Source organism: Narcine bancroftii, chromosome 5 (genome assembly GCF_036971445.1).
Source record: "Narcine bancroftii isolate sNarBan1 chromosome 5, sNarBan1.hap1, whole genome shotgun sequence".
Classification (NCBI taxonomy): Eukaryota; Metazoa; Chordata; class Chondrichthyes; order Torpediniformes; family Narcinidae; genus Narcine; species Narcine bancroftii.
This window is the reverse complement of record NC_091473.1, coordinates 189,687,593-189,713,289: the sequence shown is the minus strand read 5'-3', so window position 1 is coordinate 189,713,289 and position 25,697 is coordinate 189,687,593. Positions and strand designations below refer to the sequence as shown.

The 25,697-nt window shown below is 45.0% G+C and overlaps 1 protein-coding gene across 6 annotated transcripts in view; it reads right to left on the bottom strand.

Annotated features, from left to right (window-relative positions):
• The window catches only part of iqgap3 (IQ motif containing GTPase activating protein 3), a 146,258-nt gene that overhangs the window by 84,674 nt on the left and 35,887 nt on the right, over positions 1-25,697 (bottom strand). For 5 of the 6 annotated variants that reach the window (XM_069940308.1, XM_069940309.1, XM_069940313.1 and 2 more), the window contains 5 exons: positions 24,477-24,590; positions 10,592-10,779; positions 8,266-8,353; positions 4,426-4,589; positions 2,715-2,802 (listed from right to left, as the gene is read on the bottom strand). In XM_069940308.1, coding sequence (XP_069796409.1) covers positions 2,715-2,802; positions 4,426-4,589; positions 8,266-8,353; positions 10,592-10,779; positions 24,477-24,590 — 642 coding nt within the window. Of the gene's footprint in view, positions 1-2,714; positions 2,803-4,425; positions 4,590-8,265; positions 8,354-10,591; positions 10,780-17,830; positions 17,970-24,476; positions 24,591-25,697 lie in introns of those variants that run through there. The other variant, XM_069940314.1, reaches the window with a different exon arrangement.

Here is a 25,697-nt window from a genome sequence, read left to right as displayed (position 1 = left end):
ACACGGGGATCCGCGGCCCTACATACCATTAACAATTCACTGGGGTGGGGGTAATGATCGCCAATACTTGGCTTTGGTTGACACCGGTGCAGAGCACTCGGTGATTCCTGGTAACCCCGACCTCTGGAACGGACCCACATTTCGAATAGAAGGAATGGGAGGGGCAATCACCCTGGCAAAGGAAATAAAAGTCCGTGCCACGGTGGGTGATGGCCCTTCCCCCATATGGTTACATGCGTTGGTAGCTGCCACTGACGAGTGTATTCTGGGTATTAATATGTTGGCCGGTACAGCCCTTAATACTAGCCAAGGGGGGTTTGCATTCGGAATTCGGACTATTACAAAAAGATTAGTGGTGGGTCAGGCCAAGTGGGATCCCGTGGTGGTGCCACCCCCCTCAAAACCTGTATGCATTCCGCAATATCGCCTCCCTGGAGGGCAGGAGGAGATTACCGCCACCATTGATGCTTTGAAAGAAGAAGGGGTAGTGAGGCCTGCAACGTCGCCCTTCAATAGCCCTGTTTGGCCGGTCCAGAAGCTGGACGGCTCCTGGAGAATGACAGTTGATTATCGTTTTTTGAACAAACATGCCCCACCACTTGCTTCAGCAGTTCCGGACATTGTCACTCTTATTGAAAACATTGCTACTGGGAACTCAGGAACATGGTATGCTGTCATTGATCTCGCTAAGGCCTTCTTCAGTATTCTTATAGCTGAGGACTCACAGGATCAGTTCGCCTTTACCTGGAAGGGGCGCCAGTATACCTTCACCCACCTTCCAGTATCGCCTTCCCTCTCAATTCACCATTATATTGATGATGTGGCCTCCTGGAGCCTCTGGCAGAAACAAGAGGGTCGCCGAGTCCCACTAGGATTCTGGTCACGTACCATGCCTGAGGCTGCCACTCGTTATTCTGTTTTTGAACAACAGTTACTAGCCTGTTACTGGGCCCTGCTAGAGACTGAAAGAATGACAGGTGATGCAGATGTTCAATTGCGACCTGCACTTCCTATAATGAATTGGGTCCTGGCTAATGATGCTAATCTAAAGATCCGGCGGGCTCAGCAGTCTTCTATTGTTAAATGGAAGTGGTATATTCAGAGTCGTGCGACCAGAGGGCCTGAAGGGGTGGGCCGCATACACGAACAGGTGGCTTACCATCCTAGGTCAGGAACTCAGTTATCGGAGGAGGGGGATGGTGGCTCCAGTCAGTATGCTGAGTTGAAGGCAGTCACTTTACCACTAGATCCCCATGATCACCCTCTTCGCCTGTTTACTGATTCCTGGGCTTTGGCTAATGGACTTGTGGTATGGATGCCTGATTTGCAAAAGAACAACTGGATGATACATGACCGCCCAGTATGGGGCAAAGAGTTGTGGCAGCTGTTGTGGGATGCTTCCCACCATCGTGAGATAACCGTTTATCACGTTGATGCCCATACCAATATGGCGACTAACATGGCTCAACATAATGCAGTAGCAGATCAGCTTGCCACTATCAGCTGTGCTGATACCGTCCCCCTGGCTCGATGGGCACATGAACAGAGTGGTCATTTGGGGGAGTGGGCCACAATATCCTCCGTTGGTTGCTCGCGTCATTGCTTATCTTTGTAATTGTTGTTTTGATTTCTCTTTTTTCGCTCCCTCTGTACTCAAATACTGGTTAGGCCTCGCAAATGACAGATTGTGACCAAGGGGTGGAATGTAATGGAGGATTAAAACCATGTACTCAGATGCTTTTTGCTTATGTGGAACTGACGACACTGGGTCCACATGCAGGTCACCTTACTTTCAGAACTAGCAGATGTAATTAAACTCAGCCATGGGGACTTATCTGAAGATACACTTTGAAATGGAATTCCACCGTGAGGCCCAGGGAAAGCAGTTGTCAAATACGACACTCTGAAATTGACGTATTGGTCACAACCTGTCTTGCTCAAGAAGTTTTAATGAGTCCTTGTATCTACGAGATAAACCAGGATATCATAGCATCCTGCTCCATAATAATTAATCTTCTAAATTGTAGAATAGTATGCTCAGCTTTGATTTTGACTGACAAATGTTAGAGGGAGTGGGTGCATGATTAATTGTTTTTGGGGTATAAAAGTCTGTGGTCCTGCTGCTGAAGTTTAGACTCTCCGAGGGGTGGGAACACCCCTTGTCAAGAAGGAAGAACAGCCAGAGTCCGAGCAACGTCCCGGTCGGGGGAGGTGGAGAAGCTGCTACCAGCGCCCTGACAACCTACTACAAGTGTGCAGTTGTTGCCTCGCTTCGGCAGTTGGGACCAGTCCAAGCGTTGATAAGTATAGTTGGGAAGGGCTTGCATATTGTAGTGTGAAATCAGCTTTTGAATTAGTAATAAACATTTGTATAAACTGAACTGCTCTCGGTGTGTGTGTCTATTTTCTTTCGGTAGCTAAAACACTGTGACCAATCTAAAATGAACAAAATGAGAGGTATAAGTTTACCCAAGACAGCGGGTTACAGGTTAAGTGGCTACCTTACAATTGCCCCCCCCCCCCCACTGTGGAGGTGCACCTGGACGAGGTGCTGGGACACGAGAACGCAAGCAGGATTGGCGCCAGCACGTGCTTGAAGGTTGGCACCCGAAGGCATGTTGCTGCGCTGCATGGCTGAGATGGGCATCGCTGTGTCACGTGACAAGGTCAGGGGAAGGCATGCTGGGAGCACATAGCAGAACCTTCCTACTCACTGCGCAGGTGTCCACCGGCACTCTCATTGGCTGCATCGACGGCAGCCTGGAGTTCTTCCTCCTCTAACGGCTCCATCATTCCCAGTTCCTGAGGGCACAACATAAAGGGAAAAACATCAGTGCACAACATGGGAGTTATTCAGCATAGAACAGGCCCTTTGGCTCAACCCCTCCATGCTGGCCAGGTTATAATCCCCATTTGCCTGCATTTTTATTAAGACATACAACACGGTAACAGGCCCTTTTGTCCCACGAAATAGCGCTACCCAATTGCACTCAATTGGCCTACAACCCTCGGAACGTTTTGAAGGGTGGAAGGAAACCAGAGGAAACCCACGCAGACACAGGGAGAATGTACGAACTCCTTACAGTCAATGCTGGATTCGAACCACGCTCCCTGTCACTGGCGCTGTAACAGCGTTGCGTTAACTACGCCACCATTTAGTCACTTGCTCCATACATCACCCCAAACATCCTTAGAACATTGTAATTGTGGCGACTTCCACACACACTGACAGCTTGTTCCAGAGATCACTCTGAGTGATAAAGTCGTCTCTCAGATCCTTCTTAAATCTTGTCCATCTCGTTCTAAAATTATGCCCCCTCATTCCAGAATTGTCTGCCCTGGAAAAATGACCGCGCACTTTATCCATGCCCCTCATGATTCTACGGTCCAGGGAACAAGGACCCAGCCTGCCCAACCTCTAATTCAACCTCTCCCATCCCAGCAACATCCTAATGAACCTCCCCTACAGCTTATTGAATCTCCTGATACTCCTGTATCTCTTCCCCGAGGGGAGCAGCTGTAAGATGCTATGGAGGGTGGAAGGGGTCCTCAATGATTTTGCGCGCCCTCTTCAGACAATGATCCCTGTAGATCATGTCAATGATAATGGGGGGGGGGGGGGGGGGGGGGCGGAGACATTGGTGATCCTCTCTACCACTCTTATGGTCCTGTGGATTGACCTCTGATCCATTTCTCTGCAGCCATTCCATCTTTCCTATAGGCTGGACAACAGTACTCCATGTGGTTTGATAATGATCTTGCACAGCTGCATTGCAAAATCCCAACTTTTGTACTAAATAACCCACCCTTCTTCACCACCCATAAAGAAGGACAAGCAAAGACGAATGAAGAAAGAGATCTGTAGGTGGAGGCTAATTCAGCTTTTGTTTTTGTAAGCGAGTGCAGTAAAACATAAAGCATCACAAATAGGCTGAAGTTACAATACACCCAATGGCCCTGGCCTCCATAATCACCTGTGGCAACAAATTCTGGATTCACCACCCTCTGGCTTAAGAAATTCATCCATATCTCCATTTTGTGGACACCCTTCAAACCTGAAGTTGTGCCCTCTTGTCCTGGACTCTCCCACCATAGGAAACGTTTTTCTACATCTACTCACTCCATGTCTTTCAACATTAAAAATGTTTCAGTAAGATCCCCCCCCCCCCACCCATTCTCTTAATTTCCAACGGGAATAGGCCAAGAGCTGTCAAAGAGTTGGAGGAACATGGCAAATGGGTCCAGCTTGGTTAGCTTGGATAAGATGGGCTGAAGAACTCAATGACTATTCTTTGGCATTTTGGTGTCAGATCTGCTCATCATGATAGCTTGCACTAATCAACAGAAGCAGGAACCATTCCATTTGGACCATTCAATGATAATGGGAAACTAACAAGTACGGAACCAAAACGCAAAGTTTCGTACCAATCCTTTCTGCTCACGGTCGACGAGCAGTTGATCCATGTACCATTCCACATTCTCCCGGTGAACCTCGTGTAGACTCAGGGCTGGACTCTGCAGAGCTGAGTACAGAGCCTGTGAATCCCGTTTCTCCAGTGCCTCATCCACATACTCCAGGGCAGCTTGCACTAAGAAGGGAGCACGGTACAGGTTAGTCAAATAACTCAAAACATAGATCAGAGTAAAAATATAGTTCCAGGAAACCTGCACTTGATCCTCATTCTCATCTCCAGTTCCTACATATTCCGTACCCTTCAGATTCCCTTTTTTGAGACAAAATTTAATCAAACTCAGATTCTGCAGTTGAGCAACTCCGTAGAAGAAAGAGTGAACACCATCTCATTCCTTGGAGTTCACTTAACTAGTGACCGATCATGGATACACAACATCTTCTCACTGAAGACCAAAGTGGGCAAGGTTACCGGCCACCATAATGTCAACCTTCTATAGGAGCTCTACCAAGAGCACTCTGGCTGGCTGCATCACAGTGCAGTATGGCTGCAGAGAAATGGATCAGAGGTAAATCCATAGGACCATAAGAGTGGTAGAGAGGATCACCAGTGTCTCCCCCACCATCGACATGATCTACTGGGCATGCAAAATCATCGAGGACCCCTTCCACCCTGCACAGCATCTTACAGCTGCTCTCATCGGGGAAGAAATACAGGAGGATCAGAGCCAGCACCACCAGGCTGAGGAACAGCTTCTTCCCACGGGTAGTGAGAATGCAGAGTGAGAGCAACCAGAACTGCTCGCACTAACCCTCCGAGAGCCTCACATTCATGAAACAACATTGATGCATTTATTTGCATAGATTAAATACTTGCCCTGCATATGTATTGTTTGTATGTGTTATGCCTGCTGTGTGTCTGCATGTTTTGCACTGATGACAATAAATTTAACTTCTTTTCTTTGGCTTGGCTTCGCGGACGAAGATTTATGGAGGGGGTAAATGTCCACGTCAGCTGCAGGCTCGTTTGTGGCTGACAAGTCCGACGCGAGACAGGCAGACACGGTTGCAGCGGTTGCAGGGGAAAATTGGTTGGTTGGGGTTGGGTGTTGAGTTTTTCCTCCTTTGCCTTTTGTCAGTGAGGTAGGCTCTGCGGTCTTCTTCAAAGGAGGTTGCTGCCCGCCGAACTGTGAGGCGCCAAGATGCATGGTTGGAGGCGATATCAGCCCACTGGGGGTGGTCAATGTGGCAGGCACCAAGAGATTTCTTTGGGCAGTCCTTGTACCTCTTCTTTGGTGCACCTCTGTCACGGTGGCCAGTGGAGAGCTCACCATATAACACGATATTTAACTTAACAATTAAACATCCACCATGAAGTGGAACGCATGTGGACAGAAGTAGCTTGCTGCTTGGGAGGATAATGCAGAGAACCCAATAAAAATTATCGCACATCATTTCTTTCTTCTCAGTCAACAGGGGTGGGAAAAGCACAGAACAAAGCAAGTTCTTGCAATTCTACAGCAGGCAAGGGATTGATCAATGATTTCGACTCAACCCAAAATATCCATCCAGCCTCCACAGATGCTGCTTGACCACTAAGATCCTAAATTAAATTTTAAATTTATATTTTTAAAACGAAGACTTACAGCACAGAAACTGCCCCTTCTGGCCCACGAGCCCGTGCTGCTCAAATATCCCAATTAACCTACAATCCCTGTACATTTTTAAAGGTGGGAGGATGTGGGAGCACCTAGAGGAAACCTAGGCAGACACGGGAAGAATGTACAGACAGCATCAAATTCGAATCCAGGTTGCTGGCACCGTAATAGCTCCCGATTCCTGCATAGAACCATAGAAAATTACAGCAGCCCAGAAACAGACCCTTCTAGTCCACGCCGAATGTTTTTCTGCTTCGTCCCACTGACCTGAACCCAGTCCATCGCCCTCCATACCTCTCCCATCCAGGCATCTGTCAAAATTCCTCTTAACTGCTAAAATTAAGCCCCGCATTCACTTCAGCTGGCAGCTCATTCTGTACTCCCACCGCTCTCTGTGTGAAGAAGTTCCCCTGAAACTTTTCCCCTTTCACCCTTAACCCATGTCCTCTGGTTTGTATCTCACCTAACCGCAGTGAAAAAAAAGCCTATTTACATTGACAGTCTATCCCCCTCATAATTTTAAATACCTCCATCAAATTCATTCCTCATTCTTCTATGCTCCAGGGAATAAAGTCCTAACCTGCTTAAACTTTCCCTGTAACTCAGTTCCTCAAGTCCTGGCAACATCCGAGAAAATCTCCTCTGCACTCTTTTCAATCTTTTTGCTATCTTTCCAGTAGTTAGGTGACCAAAACTGCACAAATTTGGCCTCACCAATGTTTCATACAACTTTCATCCCAGCTCCTGTCCTCTGATTTATGAAGGCCAATATTGCCAAAAGCTCTCTTTATCTATCTGTGGCGCCAATTTCAGGGAATTATGCGTCTATATTCCGAGATCGGTCTGTTCTACCACACTCCTTAGTGCCCTACAAATTACTCTGTATGTCCTTTCTTGGTTTGTCCTTCCTCATTAAATTTCATCTGCCATTTTGCAGCCCATTTTTACAGCTGGTGCAGATCCCTCTGCAAGCTTTGGAAGACCTTGCTTGCTGCCCACAACACCTTGAATCTTTGTGTCATCTGTTGAATTGCAGACAACTGTAATTCAACGGTGACTTACATTACCACGAGAATATTCCAACATGTTTTGAAGGTGACAAAGTGTGGTCACCATTGTAATGTAAAAAATACAAGAGAATCTGCCAACGCAAAGATGACAGCCAGATAGCCATCTCTTTTTTTGGGATGTTACAAAGTTGGCATGATAAAATTAGCTGCTTAATCTACAATGAATGAAGTGAGATTTGATTTACTGCATCATAGGAACTCGCGGGAGGTTAGAACCTCTTTCAGCAGATCCAGAGGTTTGTGCATCGTCAATCACGACCACTACCTGGATATCAGATCCCCTCTGTAAGCCTGGTTCTGATCTAGTGGGAGCCTTGGCATTGGCCTCTTTTCCCAATTCAAGGCATTTTTTTTCAGTCATCTACACATCCAGGTCCCTCCGACCACCTAAGACTTCTAACAGTCAGCTTATTTAAAACTTCAAATTGTGTAGTTCACCTCCCCCAACCCGTCCCACCCAAATATCTTGCCTGCAGTTTTAAATATTGTAGTTCTATTTAGCGCGCAGTAAGCAAACTTGTGTAAATCCACCTTTTGAGTAATTGGTGGGTTGGGTTGAGTCCTCTCAGATCACAGATAGGCAAATCCTTCCTTCATGCAAGTTAACAAACTACCCATTGTTAGTTAAAATTAATTATGCTTCTAAATTACACAAGTTATGATCATGTGGGAGTGAATAATTTCATGCATTGTAAAGTAGTCCATTTGGCCCTCTGCTAGTCCCATTAAACATTTCCTCAAGAACCTTCGCCACTCTCCATACCATTAAGGGCAGCATAGTTAGCGCAATGATGTTACAGCACCCGCAACTAGGAACCCTGGTTTCAAATCCTGCACTGTCTGCAAGGAGTTTGTATGTTCTCCCGTGTCTGCGTGGGTTTCCTCTGGGTGCTCCAGTTTCCTCCAAAAACGTACCGGGGTGTAGGTCAATAGGATGTAGTTGGGCAGCACGGGCTAGTGAGCCGAAAAGGCCTGTTACCGTGCTGTATGCTTAAATTAAATTAAAATTAATTGAGTCGCTCAGCTCCAATTCCCCACAGAAACTCCAATCAAGTCTGCAGGCGGAGGGGTCCAGATGATCACCACCCTTCACCCCATTGCCAGGCAGGTAAACCATTACTCTTACCATTGACTTTGTTCACGATGTCTTGAATTTCAGCTCGAGTCAAGAGTTCCTCATAAACATCCTTTGCTTCAGACGGTTCAGGTTTACACTGGAGAATAAAACGGGCAGGCAATCAGTCGGAGCTGTGCGACACACAGTTATGCAACACTATCCAAGAGCAGGATGTCGCTAGAATTTGGAGTGGATGGTGGAGGGAGGAGATTTCCAAAGTTTGAACTGCCATGGGACACAAGAGGTGTGAACAAGTGCTGGTAAATTGGATTCGTGCAGACGGGTCAGTATGAATGTGATGGGGCGAAGGGCTCAGGACTGAGCTGCATGACCAATGACATCTGATATCAAACCTTGCTTGCTTGCACCATGTTCACGCTGCATCTAGTCACTCACATAAAGCGAGGAGGGAGGGGGCTGCCGGCAGACTGAAGCATTCTCCCCACTGCGACAGGGGAGCCATTCGCTCGCGTGGAGAACGAATGGTGAAGGCCACGTTTCAAAGCCAAAGGCTATCAGCTGAACAAAGTGAACCCCACCGAGAAGGAAAGCTGCAGAAATGGGGCAGAGAGGGGGAAGAATGAACGTGACAGGCAAGCCATACCTTGAATGCCTCATGCACCTCCCATTGGATCAAATGGTCCCTCAGAGTTGATCACTCTGGCAACGGACGCATAAACCAACAGAGCAGCCAATCAGCAGCAATGAGACCAAGTCAAGACCTCCTTCCTCCTATCCAAACCACCTATTGTGTCAGCATATCTGACAAGGTTGCATTTCCTCAGAGCTGCTCTAGAATGGCAGGTTAGGCTCCAGTGAAACTTGGACCAAGCAAGTAAGCGTAAAAGAATAGAGATGCCAAAAAAATAAAAAATGAAGAAAGCATGAAACATTTTGCTCCTCAGGCAGGAGTCATGCAGCAGGACCATAATACTAAGCTGAATAGTCTCAGTTCACAGGGTAAAGAGAGCCACAGCTAATTCCATCAAGGATGTCTACAGCTTGCCCTTGGCTGACCTGGGACCAAGCAAATCACATTTACACGACAGAACACAGATGTACTGGAGAAACTCAGTAGGTCATGCAGCATCCATAGGAAGGGTAGCCAACGTTTCAGACTGGGGCTCTTCGTCGGGTACAAGGAAAACAGGCAAGCGCCTGAATGAAAAGGTGGGGGAGGGGGGTGGAGTGGGAGAAGGAGGAGCACGGGCCAACAAGAGGTCATAAATGGGAGTGTAAAAAAAAAAGCTGTGGTGATTGGAGAGATAGGGAAGGAGATAGGGAGCTGGAGAAGACAGAGGGATAGGGAAAGAGAGTCTTAAGGGAGGAGGTGAGCGGACACTGGAGAACATCATCAGGTTAGAGAGTGCCCAGATGGAATATTAGGCATTGTTCCTCCTATTTGCAGGTGGCCTTGGATGAGCCCCATTCCCTTGCTGCCATGTCTGCCTATGGTCTCATGCACAGCCAGACTGAGTTCACCCGCAAATTGGAGGAACAACACCTCATCTTCCATCAGGGCACCCAACAACCAGATGCATTAATATCGACTTCCCCAGTTTATGTTAAACCACCCCCCCACCTTTCTTCTCCCTGTCGCCTTTCACCCAGTTCTCTCTCTCTCTTCCCCCCTCCACTACCGTCTCCTTTCACAGAGCGAAGGGCGGCACAGTTAGTGAAATGCTGTTACAACACCAGCGACTGGAGCTCGAATCACGGGCTGCCTGTAAGGAGTTTGTACATTCTCCCCATGTCTGGGTGCATTACCTCCATGTGCTCTGCTTTCCTGCTACTGTTCAAAAAACGTACAAGGGCTGTAGGTCAATTGAGTGTCATTGGGCAGCATGGGCTCCTGGTTCAAAAGGGCCTGTAACTGAGCTGAATGTCTAAATTAAAAAAAAAAAATTCTCACTTTTCCTCTTAACATATCCAATTAATGCCTTTTGTTGGTCTGGACACCTCCCCCTCCCATTCTTCAATCTTTATTCTGATGCTTTGCTGCTCTTTGCTTAAAGAAGGGCTTAGGGCCGAAATGTTAGTAATATCTCTTTACCTCCTGTGGACACTGTAACAACGGCTGAGTTCTTCCAGCATCTCTGCGTTTTCAATACAATCACAGCGTCTACAGATTTTCGAGTTTCACTCTGACTTTCTTGTTCAACTACATTTACATGCAAGGAGCAAGCTGCTGGTGGAACTCGGTGGGTCAAGTAGAATCAGTGTGGGGAAGGGAATGGTTAACATTTCAAGTCAACACTGACGCTGCTCCACCTGCTGAGTTCTTCTAGCTCGCCATTTCATCACGTTAGTGGAGGTTCCCCCAAGCTTCACTCACCCCATTCACCCGGTTCCTGGCGTTGGCCGCCTTCTCGCTCTTCACTTGGTACAGCATTTCCTGGTAGACCGGGGCGAGGCCATCAACAATATTCACCAGCATGGCATTAGGGTTGTGTAGGGCCAGGATGGTTTGTCGCACGAGGCCTCGGTCAATGGCCTCGTTGATAGCAATCACGGCTGCGTGCACTGAGAAGAGGGAAGAGGAAGCCCTTGGGTCACAACTGAGCTGAATCATCTGCAGGTCTCCCCCCCCCCACCATGCCCCAGCCTGTGCTTTGGGCATGCTGCAGCAGCAATAGAGAGAGTGCAGAAGAGATTCACCAGGGTGTGGCCTGGAATGGAGGGCTGTTGTTATATGGAGAGATTGAATCAGCTGGCTTGAATGGAAGAGGTCAAGGGGCGACCTGGAAGAGGTCAAAGGGTGGCCTGGAATGGAGGGCTGTTGTTATATGGAGAGATTGAATCAGCTGGCTCGAATGGAAGAGGTCAAGCGGCAACCTGGAAGGTTTATAAAATTATGAACAGCATAGGTTGTCAAAGCCTTTCTCCAAGGGCAGGGAGCCCAAAAATAGATGATTGGAAATTGGCAAGATGCCATTATGGGTATCACTGAGTTGTGGTTGAAAGAAAAATCACAGTTGGGGGCTGAACATCCAAGAGTGAGCAAATTTAAATTCCAGCGAGTCACTATCTTGGAGGACCTTTCCTTCACCCACCATACCAGCGCCATCATGAAGGGAGCACATCAGCATTTCTACTTCCTCAGAAGTTTGAGGAGGTTTGGCATGACATCGGGAACTTTGGCAAATGTCTATAGATGAGTGGTGTAAAGTGCACTGACCAGCTGCATCATAGCCTGGTATGGGGACACCAATATCCCCAAGCCGAAAGCCCTGCAAAAGGTAATGTACTCAGCCCAGGACATCATGGATAAAATCCTCCCCATCATCAAAAACATCTATGGGGAACACTGCTGTCGGAGAGCAGCAGCAATCATCAAGGATCCACACCACCCAGCGCATGTACGGTTCTCGCTGCTGCCGTCAGGAAAGAGGTATCGATGTTACATTAGGTTTCAGGAACAGTAGCTACCCCTCCATCATCAAGTATGTTTACATTTCTTTGTTTCCATTTTTCTCTTTGCATGCACATCTTTTTCTTGAGTACAATTTACACAACCGATAAGTAGAAATTCTGCCTCGCTTACAGGAAAAAGAATCTCAGGGTTGTATGTGATGTCATGCATGTACTTGGACAATAAGTTTGAACTTGATACATGGTGTATTGAAACCGTAGGCAGGTGGGGTGGGGTGCCTTTGTTGGGAAAAATATGGAATTGAATCGGGGTGGGGGGGAGGGGTGGAAGAGGAAAGAAGAGAGAGAGAAGATTCAGAAGATGCAGAATCCCTGTAGGTCAAGTTAAGGAACTGCAAGGGGAATAAAAAGGCTAAGAGACAGATTTATATCAAGAATTAAAGATAGTGTACTAAATACCTCTTTCCACTAGTTACAGAGGGAGGGACATGGCCAGAATACATGATACAAAGTACCTTCCTGAGTTCTCCAGTTATCACATTTAGAGGATAAAATTTAGCTAATTGATCTTTGGAGCAATGGGCCCTATGGATTTTAAATTGTAATAAGGAAGGTCCAGCACAGAGGATGAATGTACATTTTTTCAAAATAGACTCCATATATCTTCAGGAAACAGCTGTTGAAAGTCATGTTCCCATACTTTCTTAATGTTAGATAAAGAATTACCGCTAGATCTTAAAAGTAGTTCATAAAGGGCTGAAAGCAGTCCTTTCTGATTAGGTCTAAATTTATATCCTTCCCAGATAAGTATTTAATTCTAATATAAATCTGACCCCAAGCCCTTTTATTGTTATTTTTGGATTTAGTGAACCAACGGACTCCATCCCAATTCCACATAGTTGCTTTTGCTTCCCTGATCACCAGAAGGCTCACTTTGCTGGGGTGGAAAGATGATGTCCCTCCCACACAGACACAATGGTTATTTCTCTAGAGAAAATCAGGTGTTTAACTACTAAAATAAGAACTAATTTTTTTTTTCCTCTTTGGGGTTTTTTTTCCCCATTATTTTCAAAATTTATAGATCTATTATTTTTGGTTTGGATTAATCGTTTTCTTTTACATTTCTTTTTTCTGAACCTATTAATATTGAAATTACTAACACGCACTACTCCCCTACTCATACACAGTGGTTATATGGCCTAATGTCCTATTTAAGTTTAAAGAAAATTATATACAATATTAACGATAGAAAGTTTCAATTTCTGAAATTGTGGGCCTCATTCTTAGAATTTTTTTTATAATTGGAAGAATTAACAATTATTTTATGTTCCAGTGGTTCATTGCCTGTTCTCTGGGGGGTTCCACATTATTGATTTTTTTAAAAATTAATTTACAAGAACCTTGATTAGATTAGATTTAGTTTTTTTTTAATTTTATACATTATTTCCAAAAATGGGTCACAAAGATAATTTTACCTTTATCATTGGCTTTTTTTCTGTGTGTGCTTACTGTAACAAACAAATTATTATGTAATTGTCAATTCTGTATTTATGCTTATATGCTAAACTCAATACGCATATTTTAAAAAGAAAGAAATTAGTAATCGACGCTGACTGATCGTAATCACTCATACAACAAAATAAAGAAAGTGCAAAGGTAAAAAGACCCTGATGAGGGTCATAATACAGACCTCCAAACAGTCTCCAGAAGGTAGCACACAAATTACAGAGGGAAGTCGAAAGGGAATGTAAAAAGGGCAATGTTACAATAGACATGGGGGATTTTAAAGTGCAGAATGATTGGGAAAATCTAGTTGGTGCAGGATCCCAAAAGAAGGAATTTATAGAATGCCTGCATGATGACTTATGGCTGAGCCAACCAGGGTAAAGTCAATTCTGGATTAAGTCTTGTGTAATGAACCAGATTTGATAAGGGAGCTTAAGGTAAAGGAACCCTTGGGAGGCAGCGATCATGACATGACAGAACTCACCCTGTAGTTTGAGAGGGAGCAACTAAAATTAGATGCGCCTTTCAGTGTAATAAAGGGCACTGCAGAGGCAAGACAGAGGAGCTAGCCAAAACTGATTAGAATTGGACACCAAGCAGGGATGAGGGTAGAGCCAGCAGAGCCTGGAATTTCTAGGTTAACTCAGAAGGCACAGGACAAATACATCCCATGGATGATGAATTGAGGATGAGGTGAAATGTGAAAATCTTCAGACATTGTGATAGTAGTAAAAACACACAGAAATGCTGGAGGGGCTCAGCCAGTCTCACAGCACCCGTAAGATATATTACGGACTTTTTGGGCCCGAGGTATGCAAAATCTAAGGCGGCGTCTGGATAAAGACTGGAGAGAGAAAGAATGAGAGGGGGAAAGAGTCCAGACCAACAGATAAAAGAGGTGTTGTTCCTCCAATGTGCAGGTGGACTCTGTCTGGCAGTGCATGAGATTATGGACAGACATGTCAACGAGGGGATAGGACGGGAAATTGATAGGGGAGGATGAGGCAAGTCAAAAAACAGTATAAAACCAAAAGATATAGCAAAACTGAGTGGAGAGCGAGTGCACAGGGATGCTTTTAAAAGTGAGTGAAACAAAGTCTGCAGACACTGTGAATGCAGTAAAAGTACACCAAAATGCTGGAGAAACTTAGCTAGTCTTGTAACATCCATAGGATAAAGATATATTAGGCCTGAGCCCTTCAAGGAATAAGCAAAGAATAAGCAAAAAAAAACCCAGGAAATCTCAGAAAAGAGACAGTCCTGGCCGGAGGAGGAGCGCAGACCAATAAAGGATATTAAGGAGAGAATTGATTTCATCTGTGTAAAGGGAAATAAAGAGAAAAGAGAGAGCAAAAGAGCTGGGGGAACGTGACAGGGAAAAGGGGCGGGGGGGGGGTGCATGCAGTTTGATGAAAGCCAGAGGAGTGAATGTTAATGCATTCTGGTTGGAGGGTGCCCAGACAAAAGGTGTTGTTCCTCCAATTTGCGGGTGGTCTCAGTCTGGTAGTGCATGAGAGTATGGACTCACATGTCAGCAAGGGAATGGGATGGGAAATGGAAATGGGTGGCCACTGGGAGATTCATGCTATTGCAGCAGAGCTGAGGTGCTCAACAAAATGATCTCCCAGTCTGCATCCAATCTTTCCGATGTAGAGGCGACCACAACAAGAGCACTGGATGCAGTAGATGACTCCTGCACAAGTGAAATATTGCTTGACTTGGAAAGACTGTTTTGGGGCCCAAATGGTGGCAAGGGAGGAGGTGTGGGTGAAAGTAGAACATCTCCTACAGTTCTGTTGCTTTTAAAACCCAACAGAAGGCAATTAAAATAGCAAGAAAAGAAAAGGTAAGCTTAGCAGTAACACAGAAGACGATATGACTTTTTTCAGACATACATTGGGCAAAAGAGTGGAGAGGGTGGACATTGAACATAGAAAACAAGAGTACAGTATAGGCCCTTCAGTCCACGATGTTGTGCCAACCCATATATACCTAACCCAAAATAAACTAAACTCTCCCAACCTCAACCATCTATTTTTCTTTCATCCATGTGCCTGTCTAAGAGTCTCTTAAATGCCCCAAATGTTTCAGACTCCACCACCATCCTTGGCAAGGCCTCCAGGCACCCGCAACTCTGTGTAAGAAAAAAAACAAAAACATATCTTCCCTAAACTTTCCTCCATTCACTTTGTACAGATGTCCTCTGGTGTTTGCTACTCCTGCCCTGGAAAAAAGGCACTGGCTGTCTACCTTATCTATGCCTCTCATAATCTTGAAGACCTCTATTAAGTCACCTCTCATCTTTCTTCACTCCAAAGCGAAAAGCCCTAGCTCTGCTAACCTTGCCTCATAAGACATTTTCTAATCCAGGCAACAGCCTGGTAAATTTCCTTTGCTCCCCATCCACATCTTTTGTGTATTGAGGTAACCAGAAATGAACACAATATTTTATGTGTGATCTCACTAGAGATTTTTTAGAACTGCAACATCACCTCACAACTCTTGAACTCAATCTCCCAGCTTTCTTAACTATTCTATCAACCTGTGTGGCAACCTTGAGAGATCAAGGAACGCTGGAAATCCATACTGGGGAGATAGTAATGGAGACAAGAAAATGATAGAAAAATTCAATAAGTATTTTGCGACGGTTTTCCCTGTAGAATATGCCAGAAGTTTGACTGTCATGGGGTAGAGACGAACATAGTCGTTTTTACTGAGGAGATGATGCTGGGGAAGTCAAAAAGTCTGAAGGTGAATAAATAACTTGGTATGGAAGGTCTACTGCCCAGGTAGAGGTTACAATCTTTCTCAAATCACTGAATTCTAGAATGGTTCCAGAGGGCAGCATGGTTGACTTAGCAGTGGGCAGCACAGCTGGCATGGCGGTTAGCTCAATGCCTTTACAGCGCCAGCGATCAGGACAAGGGTTCGAATCCCTCACTGTCTGTAAGGAGTTTGTATGTTCTCCCCGTGTCTGTGTGGGTTTTCCCCAGAGGCTCCGTTTTCCTCCCACCATTTAAAATGTACTGGGGGTGTAGGTCAATTGGGTGTAAATTGGGCAGCACCGACTTGTGGGCTGAAATAGTCTGCTACCGTGCTGAATGTCTAAAATTAAATTTAATAAAAATTTAAATAATAGGACTATAAAATTGCAAATGTTACTGCACTCTAAGGGGGTGGAGAGGAGCAAAAGACAGAAAATTATAGGCCGGTTAACCTGACTTCAGTGGTTGGCAACATGTTAGAATCTTCCATAAAGATGAGGTATTGGGGCCCTTGGGTCACAAGTAGGCCAAAGTCAGCATGGTTTCCTGAAGGGGAAATCTGGTCCAACAAACCTGTTGGAATGCTTTGGGGAGATTACAGAAAGGACAAACCCAGGAGAGTCTGTCGATGTCATTTACTTGGATTTTCAGAAGGCCTTTGACAAGGTGCCACACCCAAGGCTGCTGAGCAAGATAAGGGCCCATGGTGTTTCAGAAAAAATATTAGCATGGATAGAAGATTGGTTGACTGGCAGCAGAGTGGGGATAAAATGGATTTTTCTGGTTGGCCAACAGTGACCAGAGTTATTCTCCCGGGTTCAATGCTGGGGCCGCTTTTGCGTTATACGAAAATGATTTGGATGACTTAATTGATAGCTTTGTAGCCAGGTTTGCAGACGATGCAAAAATAGGAGTGGCAGGTAATGTTGAGTAAGCATCGAATCTGTAGAAGGACGTATAGGTAAAGGTTCCATTATTGTTACGTACTACTACATTTAGAATGTAACATACAGAAAATTCTTTAACTTTGTCTACTGTAAGGAAGACAGTCACAACTTTGTCAAGTGCCCCTCACAGAAATGAGGCCCCAGCGAGGAATGAACTCACGACCCCTGGTTTACAATAAGGCCAGTGCTCCAACCACTAAGCTTCAGAGCCTAGTCAGGCTAGGAGATTGGAATACAATGTAGAGAAGGCAGTTAGCATAGGTCTTACAGTGCCAGCGATCGGGACAGGGGTTTGAACCCCGCACTGTCTGTAAGGAGTTTGTACAATCTCCCCACATCTGTGTGGGTTTTCCACAGGGGCTCCAGTTTCCTCCCACCGTTTGAAACGTGCTGGGGTGCAGGTTAATTGGGTTTCATCGGGAGGCAAAGGGTCTGTTACAATGCTGTATAAATTTAAATTTAAAATATAAAAATTTTTAAAAATTAAATTTAAGTGTATGATCGTGTACATTGGTGGAAGAAATAAAGGCATAGATTACTTTCTAAAAGGGCAACAATTTCAGAAATCAGTGGTGCAGAGTGACTTGGGAGTCCTTGTGCAAGATTCCTTAAAGGCTAACTTGCAGTTAGAGTTGGTGGTAAGGACGGCCAATGCAATGCTGGGATTCATTTCATGAGGGATAGAATAGTTTTGGATTCCTTATCCAAGGTAGGATGTGCTGGCATGGGAGAGGATCCAGAGGAGGTTCGCAAGAATGATCCTTGGAATGAAAGGATTATCATTTGACTCAAAATGCAACATTTCATTGGTTTGGCAACAAATTTTGCAGATTGTTAGCCAAAAAATTTTGTGACTTAAGCCATGGTCTATTTCTCTGCTACAGTTCCGAAGAATGTCAGTAACCTTGAAATACAAAACCACGAAGATCAAAGATTATCGTAATGTATAGACGATATGACATTTGGGACTACCATTTGCAATACCTGATGATTTTATGAGGATTTCATCAATGCCTGGTGTGGTACTGGTGCTTCAAGATCAGAAGGATTAAGATTCTGAAAGCTAGTTGATTTCATCTGGGTTCATTTTGGCCTTGGTGCCTCTGTCTAAGATCTGCTTAAATTCCTGAACGTTGGCTATTCAACTCAAAGAGAGAGTTCATCTGCAAAGATGCAAATAATAAAGGCATTGGACGATTATGGAGCCTCACACTTGGGGGGAAAAAAAAAGACTGAATTCTTATAGCAACAGAAAAAAAATGAGCAGCCAATGTCAACAGAGCTGTAATCTGTGGGAGATGGTAATTCAAAGGAATAGATAAAAAAAATAAAAATAACTGTACTAGCTGAAGAGTGAATGGAGATCTCATACTGAAAGGAGTGGATGTGGAGAGGATGTTTCCGATGGTGGGGGATGTTATCCAGAGAATTATCCAACAGATTGGACAGGAAATTGTTCTAAACAAAGGATAATCCATGTGCTTGCTCCTGGAAGGTCACCTCACCTGCCAATCAAGACTTATCTCACCCACAAGTGAGCACACGCCTTACTATACGCACCTCACCACTGACTCCCCTATTTTTGAACACCTAAGTCAGCCCCTCTAGCCGGCTGCTGCATAAAGTCCACCAGTTGGAGTAGCTGGTTTTCTTTTCCCTGAGGATTGAACCCTACCTCCACTCCAAGCGGCGAGTCGAGGGTGACGCTGGAGAAACCACTGTAAGGTGTGCGTCATTAAAGGAGAAGAGCTATAGTTGGCACATCCCCGTGAATCTGTTGTAGCTCATTCTTAACTATTGTAGAGACGTGCCTGCCAGTTATCTATGGGTAGTGGGTACTTTTTTTCTACACTATCACATTAGTTGTGTCCGCTGTGTGTGCTTGTGAGTGAGCACGACCTCTGTTGCGACTTCCCCGCGCATAAATAAAGATCCTTATTAGTTATTAAATAGTGTCCGGGACTTGTGGATTCTCCGAACTTGTTCTCACCATCACAGGGGAGTCTGGGACCAGAGCCCATAGCTCAGAATACACAAACATCTCTTTAGAACAAAGAGGAGGAGGAATTTCTTTACTCAGAATAGAATTCATTGTCATGGACAACTGTGGAGGCCAAGTCATTAGGTATATTTAAAACAGATAGATACATGATCAGGAGAGAATCAAGGGTTACAGGGTAAAGGCAGGAGAATGGGGTTGAAAGGGATAGTAAATCAGCCATGATGATATCACAGGATGGACTCAATGGGCCGAATAGCCCAATTCCACTCCCATTTTCTGGTTTTAATATTAACAAAAATATTGATGGGCAGAAATAGGGGGATTGTTTTAACTTTGGGTGGCTGTGACATGTTGAGAGGCACAGGGTCTGGAGTTAGGGTCCCACTGTTCATAGTTTACATTGATGTTTCAGACGAGAGGAGCAAGTCTAACAAGGCCACACTTCTACAGATGGTGCACAGCTTGGAATAGCCTGACCATAGAGAAGGATGCAGCGAGGTATCAGGGGAGTGTGGACACAAGGACGTGGCAGATAAAATATAATGAAGGAATAATGCAAGATTGTTCAGTTTCACAGAGGAAAATAAACAGCAGGCCAAATAGTTTTGGAGGGACCTTAGCATCATTGTACATGATGCATTTGTAAAGCAACTAGGAATGCAAATAAACCTTCTTGCATTCAAGGGCAGCACAAGTAAAAGAGTGCACAAGGCCAGATTACCCTCTTGGTGACAATTTGTGCAAAGCTATTACAGCATCAGTGATCTGGTTCAAATCTGGCATTGTCTGAAAGGAGTTTGCACGTTCTCCCTGTAGGTTTCCTCCGGGTGCTCCGGTTTTCCTTCACTCTTCAAATCCTACAGGGGTTTTAGGTCAATTGGATGTAATTGGGCAGAACAGGCTCATGGGCTGGAAGGGTCTGTTACCGTGTTGCATGTCTAAATTTTTTTTTAAATGTTGGAGGTTCTCAGCAAGTCAGAATCCACAGTGAATGAGTTCAACGAACCTGTTAAAATAGTGTTTTTTCCTTTCACACTGGACCAATGTTAACTGGTTCTCTGCACCCTTTCACACTCACCAGAGCAAAAGGGTGCCTCTCCTCCAGTGGTGATGTCCTGCATATACCCACCCCCCAACCCCCCCCACCGTCCCTTTCACACTTGGCTAACTGGTACCCCGATTCAAAACGAATTTGAGATGATACACTCTCCCCAGGTGGATCATCCCCGGGGCCGATCTGACGCCTGCATGCCAGTTTGTAAGTGTTCAAACTGGCACGTTAACCGGTAGATTGGCAGTTAATCGCTGGGTTAAAATGCCAGTGTGAATAGGGCTATGCTTAACATCTCTGGGTCAACAACCTTCAGTCGGAGTTTGTTCCTGACTAGTTATTTGGGTGTGATTTCCCAGTGGAAAAGTTTGCCCAAACAAGTGCTGATAGAGACTCTCCTTAAATGAGTTACCTAAAGTTTTAAGCAATATTGTACTGAAGAAATCAGTACCTTAAAAGGAAAAGGGAGGAAACCACAGATGAAATACATTCTGTTTATTCCTTGAAGAAGGGCTCAGACCTGAAATGTCAGCAATAGATGAGATGTGCCTCCAATAGATGCTGAAAAGACCGGCTGAGTTCCTCCAGCATTTCAGTGTGTTTTAGCTGACCAGCTCCCAAAATAAAGAAAGCAAAATAAAGCAACTGTCACCAAGCTAACTGGGATCAATGAAAATCCATCTATTATGCACATGCTTCAGGCCATTATGTCGTAAAATACATGAAAGTGGTTCTACTGACTTGCAACAAGCTGCTGTGTAAAATAAATGTCAGATGTGAAGATCAATAGGTAGCCCTGGGCTATAATCCCATTACAGCATCACAGCCACTTGCAAGCCTGTGCTAGTTTTAATTTGCAAGAACAGTTTTGGTTAGTTACGGTTTCAAACCCTACATCATGCTCTCCAATGGTTCAATTTGCAGTACAACTGTGGGGGGGTGTGGGAAACACGGATGAGGTCTGGGCCTAATGTCCCGCTCACCTAGAGAAAGTGCATGCATAGAACATCGCCTCTTCTTTCTCAGCATAGTGATCGCCATGTGGCCACGGTCTGGCTTGCCAGACAGGAGCTCACTGCAAATGGCCTCCTATGTCACTGTGTCCGTAGCAACACCTTCTCATCGGTGTCCCCCATTTTCACTGAGTTTGCTATGTCATGGAGCTACCGAGTGTCTGGTGGTATAAATGGATGGGTGGGCTGGGCTCCTCAGTCTTGGTTGGCGGCCAGCCTAAGAGAAGGAAAACTCTGATTTCAAACCCGGGCAGAAGGGGGTCTTTAGTTAGCCTCATCAGGCCATCCATCTCGGAGAAGGACATTCTGGCATAACATCTACGACCCGAGGACCTGTCTTGTCTCTGTTCCAGCTTGCTAGGCTGTAACAGATAAACCCCGGGTTTGAAGGTGAGGCCAGTACTGCACACACTGCACTCCACCTAAAAAATCCATTGCACAGGTTCGAAGGACATGCCCATGTCCACCATCCTTCTTAAATCTTCGTTTGCGAACCTAAGCCATGAGGACAATTGTGGAATGAGGGTGACCATTTCTCTTGGTTATGGACATTGTGGTCGTGGCTTTAATCTGACAGCAGATTTCTGCTAGAGCAAGCTTCAGCAATGATAGTGGTGCACCTACTTCACACTGGACCATAGGTGTTCGAATTAAAGAATAGGGAAATTGGGCATCAATGGTTCCAAGTAGGTTAGAGGAGCTGAATCAACATGAGGGATACAAGATAATTTTCTTGGGAGTCACCATCTTGGAGGATCTTTCCTGGACTCAACATACTAACGGCATTGTGAAGAAAGCACGTTATTGTCTCCACTTCCTCAGAAGTTTGAAGATGTTTGTTATGATATCGGAAACCCTGGCAAATTTCTACAGATGTGTAATGGAAAGGGTGCTGACCGGCTGCATCACAATGTAGTATGGGACACCAATATCTCCAGCAAAAAGTAGTGGACACAGCCTTCCTCACCACCAAGAACAGCCATCGGGAACGCTGTTGTCGGAGAGTAGAACCATCATCAAGGGTCAACACCACCCAACACATGCTCTATTCCCAATGTTACCCCTTCATCAGACTCGACTCGTCAACAACAAACTCAATCAGGGTAAAATCACAACGCTGGACAAAGTCAGCGGGTCAAACAGGTAACAAACATTTCAGGCTTGAGCCCTAATGGAAAAATGTTGCCGGGGGCGTGGGGGGGGAGCACAGTCCCAAAGGCAGGAGGTAATAGGTGAATAAGGGAGGGATATGTCACAGCAGCGTGGGGGGGTGGGGGGCAGGGATGGCTTGGTGAATAGAGAGGGAAAGAAGACAAGGGGGAAGGGAAACAGGCAAACAGAAACCGGAGAAGTTGATGTCAATGCCATTTGATTGGGAGAGTGCCCAGATGGAAAATCAAGTGTTGATCTTCCAATTTATAGGTGGTCTTGTTGGGATAGTATATGAAGCCATGAAAAACATCCAAGTATGGGAGTGGGATACAGAATTCAAATGGTTGGCCACTGGGGGATTCCCTGTCACTGATGCGGACAGAGCAATGGTGCTCAGTGAAGCGATCACCAAGTCTGCGCCCAGTCTATACAATGTAGAGAAGGCCACAAAGGGAACACTGAATGCAGCAGATCACTCCTTCGGATAAACAAGTGTTGCTTCACCTGAAAGGCCTGTTTGAGGCCCTGAATGGTGGGGTGGGGTGGGGGGGGGGGTGAGAGCACATGTTGCATTTCATGCAGCCACAGAGGAAGGTGCTGAGGGCGATTGGTGAGGACGGATGAGCGCACAAGGGAGTCATGGAGGGAGCAGTCCCTATGGAAGGCAGAGAGGAGGAAAGATGTGTCTGATGGTGCAATCATGTTGTAGGTGCGGAAAATTCTGGAGGACAATGTGATGGATGTGGAGGCTGGTGGGGCGGTCGCTGAGGACAAGAGGAATCCTGTGTTTGTTGTGTCGGGGGGGGCAAGGCAGATGAGCAGGTAATGGAGGAGATGAGGGTGAAAGGCTGAGTTGATGATGATGGAGGGGAAGCCACATTTATGGAAGAAGAGACACTTCGGATGATCTGGACTGGAAGATCTTATTTTTGGAACTGACGTGGCGGAGAGAGGAATAGAATCCTTGCGGGGACTAGGTGTGAGTAAGTATGGTCAAGGTAGCTGTGGGAGATAGTGGGTTTGTAAAATAAGTCGGTAGAAAGCTTGTCTCCAGCTATCTTTGTCATAAACAGTTTGACCTGCTGAGTTTCTCCAGCATTGTTTTTACTTCAACCACGGTGTCTGCGGACTTTCGTGTTTTACTTCAAACTCACAGAGAGTCATTTAAGGACTTTTGCAAATGATTTATTTTTTTCTGTGTTTTGCACAGTTTGTTTACATTTCTTTATTTGTTTACATGTGTACGTTGAGTAATACCAATTTTTTTGGTAATACCAATAAGTGGCAATTCTGCCTCACCCGCAGGAAAAAGAATCTCAGGGTTGTAGCTGATGCCATGCATGTACTCTGGTAATAAATCTGATAGAGTAAATGCAAGTAGGTTTTTCTACTGAGGTTACATGATACAAGATCTCGAGGACATGGGTTAAGGGTGAAAGGAGAGAAGTTTAGGGGGAACTTCTTCATGCAGAGAGCGGTGGGAGTGTGGAATGAGCTGCCAGCTGAAGTAGTGAATGTGGGCTCAATTTTAAGGTTTAGGAAAAATTTGGACAGGTACAGGGATGGGAGGAGAAATGGAGGCATATGAAATGAGAACAGGTCAGTGGAACTAGGCAGAATAATAGTTCAACCCAGACGTGCCGAGGGGCCTGTTTCTGTGCTGTGATGTTTATAGTTGTAGGAATCATTGAATGGCAGAGCAGGGTCAGTGGACCAGAGGCTTACTCGTGCTCCCATTTTAAAAATAAAACCACTGGAGGTGCTCAGCAGATTGAGTAGCACCAATTGGAGAATGGTTGAATGAAGAAAAAAAAAACCAAAATGCAAAAGTAAGAGTCCTTAAAGGAGTCCCTGATAGATTTTGTTTTAGTATATGTGCTGCCAAAGCGAGCATCCCGATTGAGTTTATTGTTGAGGATTCTGATGGTGGAGGGGGAGCAGCTCTTCCTGAACCTGGTCGGTGCGAGTCACGTGACACCTACACCTCTTTCCTGATGGCAGCAGCGAGAACAGATCATGTGCTGGGTGGTGTGGGATCCTTGACGATCGCTGCTGCCATCCTACAGCAGCATTCTCTGTAGATGTTCTCGATGGTGGGGGTGTCCTGGACTACGTCCACTACCTTTTGGAGGGCTTTACACTCAGGGGTATTGGTGTCCCTAGACCAGAACGTGATGCAGTCGGTCAGCACACTTTCTGCCACACATCTGTAGAAATTTGCCAAGATTTCTGGTGTCATACCAAAACCTCCACAAACTCCATGAGTTTATATCATTAAAATAACACAAACATGCCATTTTAGAACAACACGTACAACAAATATTCATGGAGATTTAGCTTCTCCTTTAAGATTTAAAAAATAATCCTCTCTCAGTATAATCAATGTAAACATTTAAAGTGCTCAAATCTTACCTGCTGCTTCATCGACTGAAAGTTCATTGGCCAGGATTCCACCAATCTTACTGAACGAGGGCATTTGTATCCCATATTTGTCCAACTCAGTTTTCATGTTATTGATCTCCTCCTCTGTAAGAAAAGCAGACATCAGAACCTGGCAAGCCAATTAAAATTTGAGTGCAGTATCAACAGCCCTCAAGGACAAAGCAGTCTGCGTGATTGATATTCCAACACACCCCTCCCACGTATTTGCACCAGCCACCACTGTTGTGCAGTGATTACAACTACAAGATGCACTGTGGGAATCCATGAAGGCTTCCTTTAAAACACTTAAATTTTTACATTATTTGACTATTGCAAACAGACTAACAGGTCATTTCAAACATTCATACAGTCATGTAAAGAGCACACATTAAGAGTGTAGGGATACAACAAGGAACAAGGTTTCCAATTTATTGTCAGAGTACATACATAACATTGTGAGAGAAGAGTAAAACTGATATAAAAATATGAAGATGAGGAAACTAATATAGATATATGTGTAATGAATAAAGCCAGTATGAACAGGATAAGAATAAATATTAGAATGTAGGAAGTAAAGTTAGTCTGAATAAAATAAGGGTCTTCTAGCCTTTTAGACAGAATCAGCAAGTTCACCAGTATGAATAAGATAGGATAGATAAAGTAAAGTTAGTCTTATTCAAAGATAAGGGACTTCTAGCCTTAGACAGAATTAGCAAGTTCTGCATGTAAGAAGTTAGTCAGCCCTGAGAGTCAGGAAGGTGTGAATAAGGACAATGACATGATGGGACACTGACAGGATACCCCCTGGTCCTCCAAGTTCACAGAAACATCCAGGAGGCAGAAGAATGTAAGGGGGAGGGTACTTCTATATTGAAATAAACTGTATAAAAGTTGGGTGAGCCCCAGTGTATGTGTGTATTCCCAGGGTAAGGGGAAGCACCCAACTTTGCATTGTTGTATAATAAATGTTCTTTGTTCTCAATTTTTGTCTCGAGCAATTTCTGTGAAGGTACTTCTGTTTCTAACAACATCACATAAAACCCTGAGATTCTTTTTCCTGTGAGCGAGGCAGAATTACCACTCATTTGGCAGGGCAAAAAAAAATACTCAGTAATGCAAACAAACTATGCAATACAGAGAATAACAAAAAAAAAACAATAAAGTGGAAAAGTAAGAGTCCTTAAATGAGTCCCCGACTGAGTTGGTCATTGA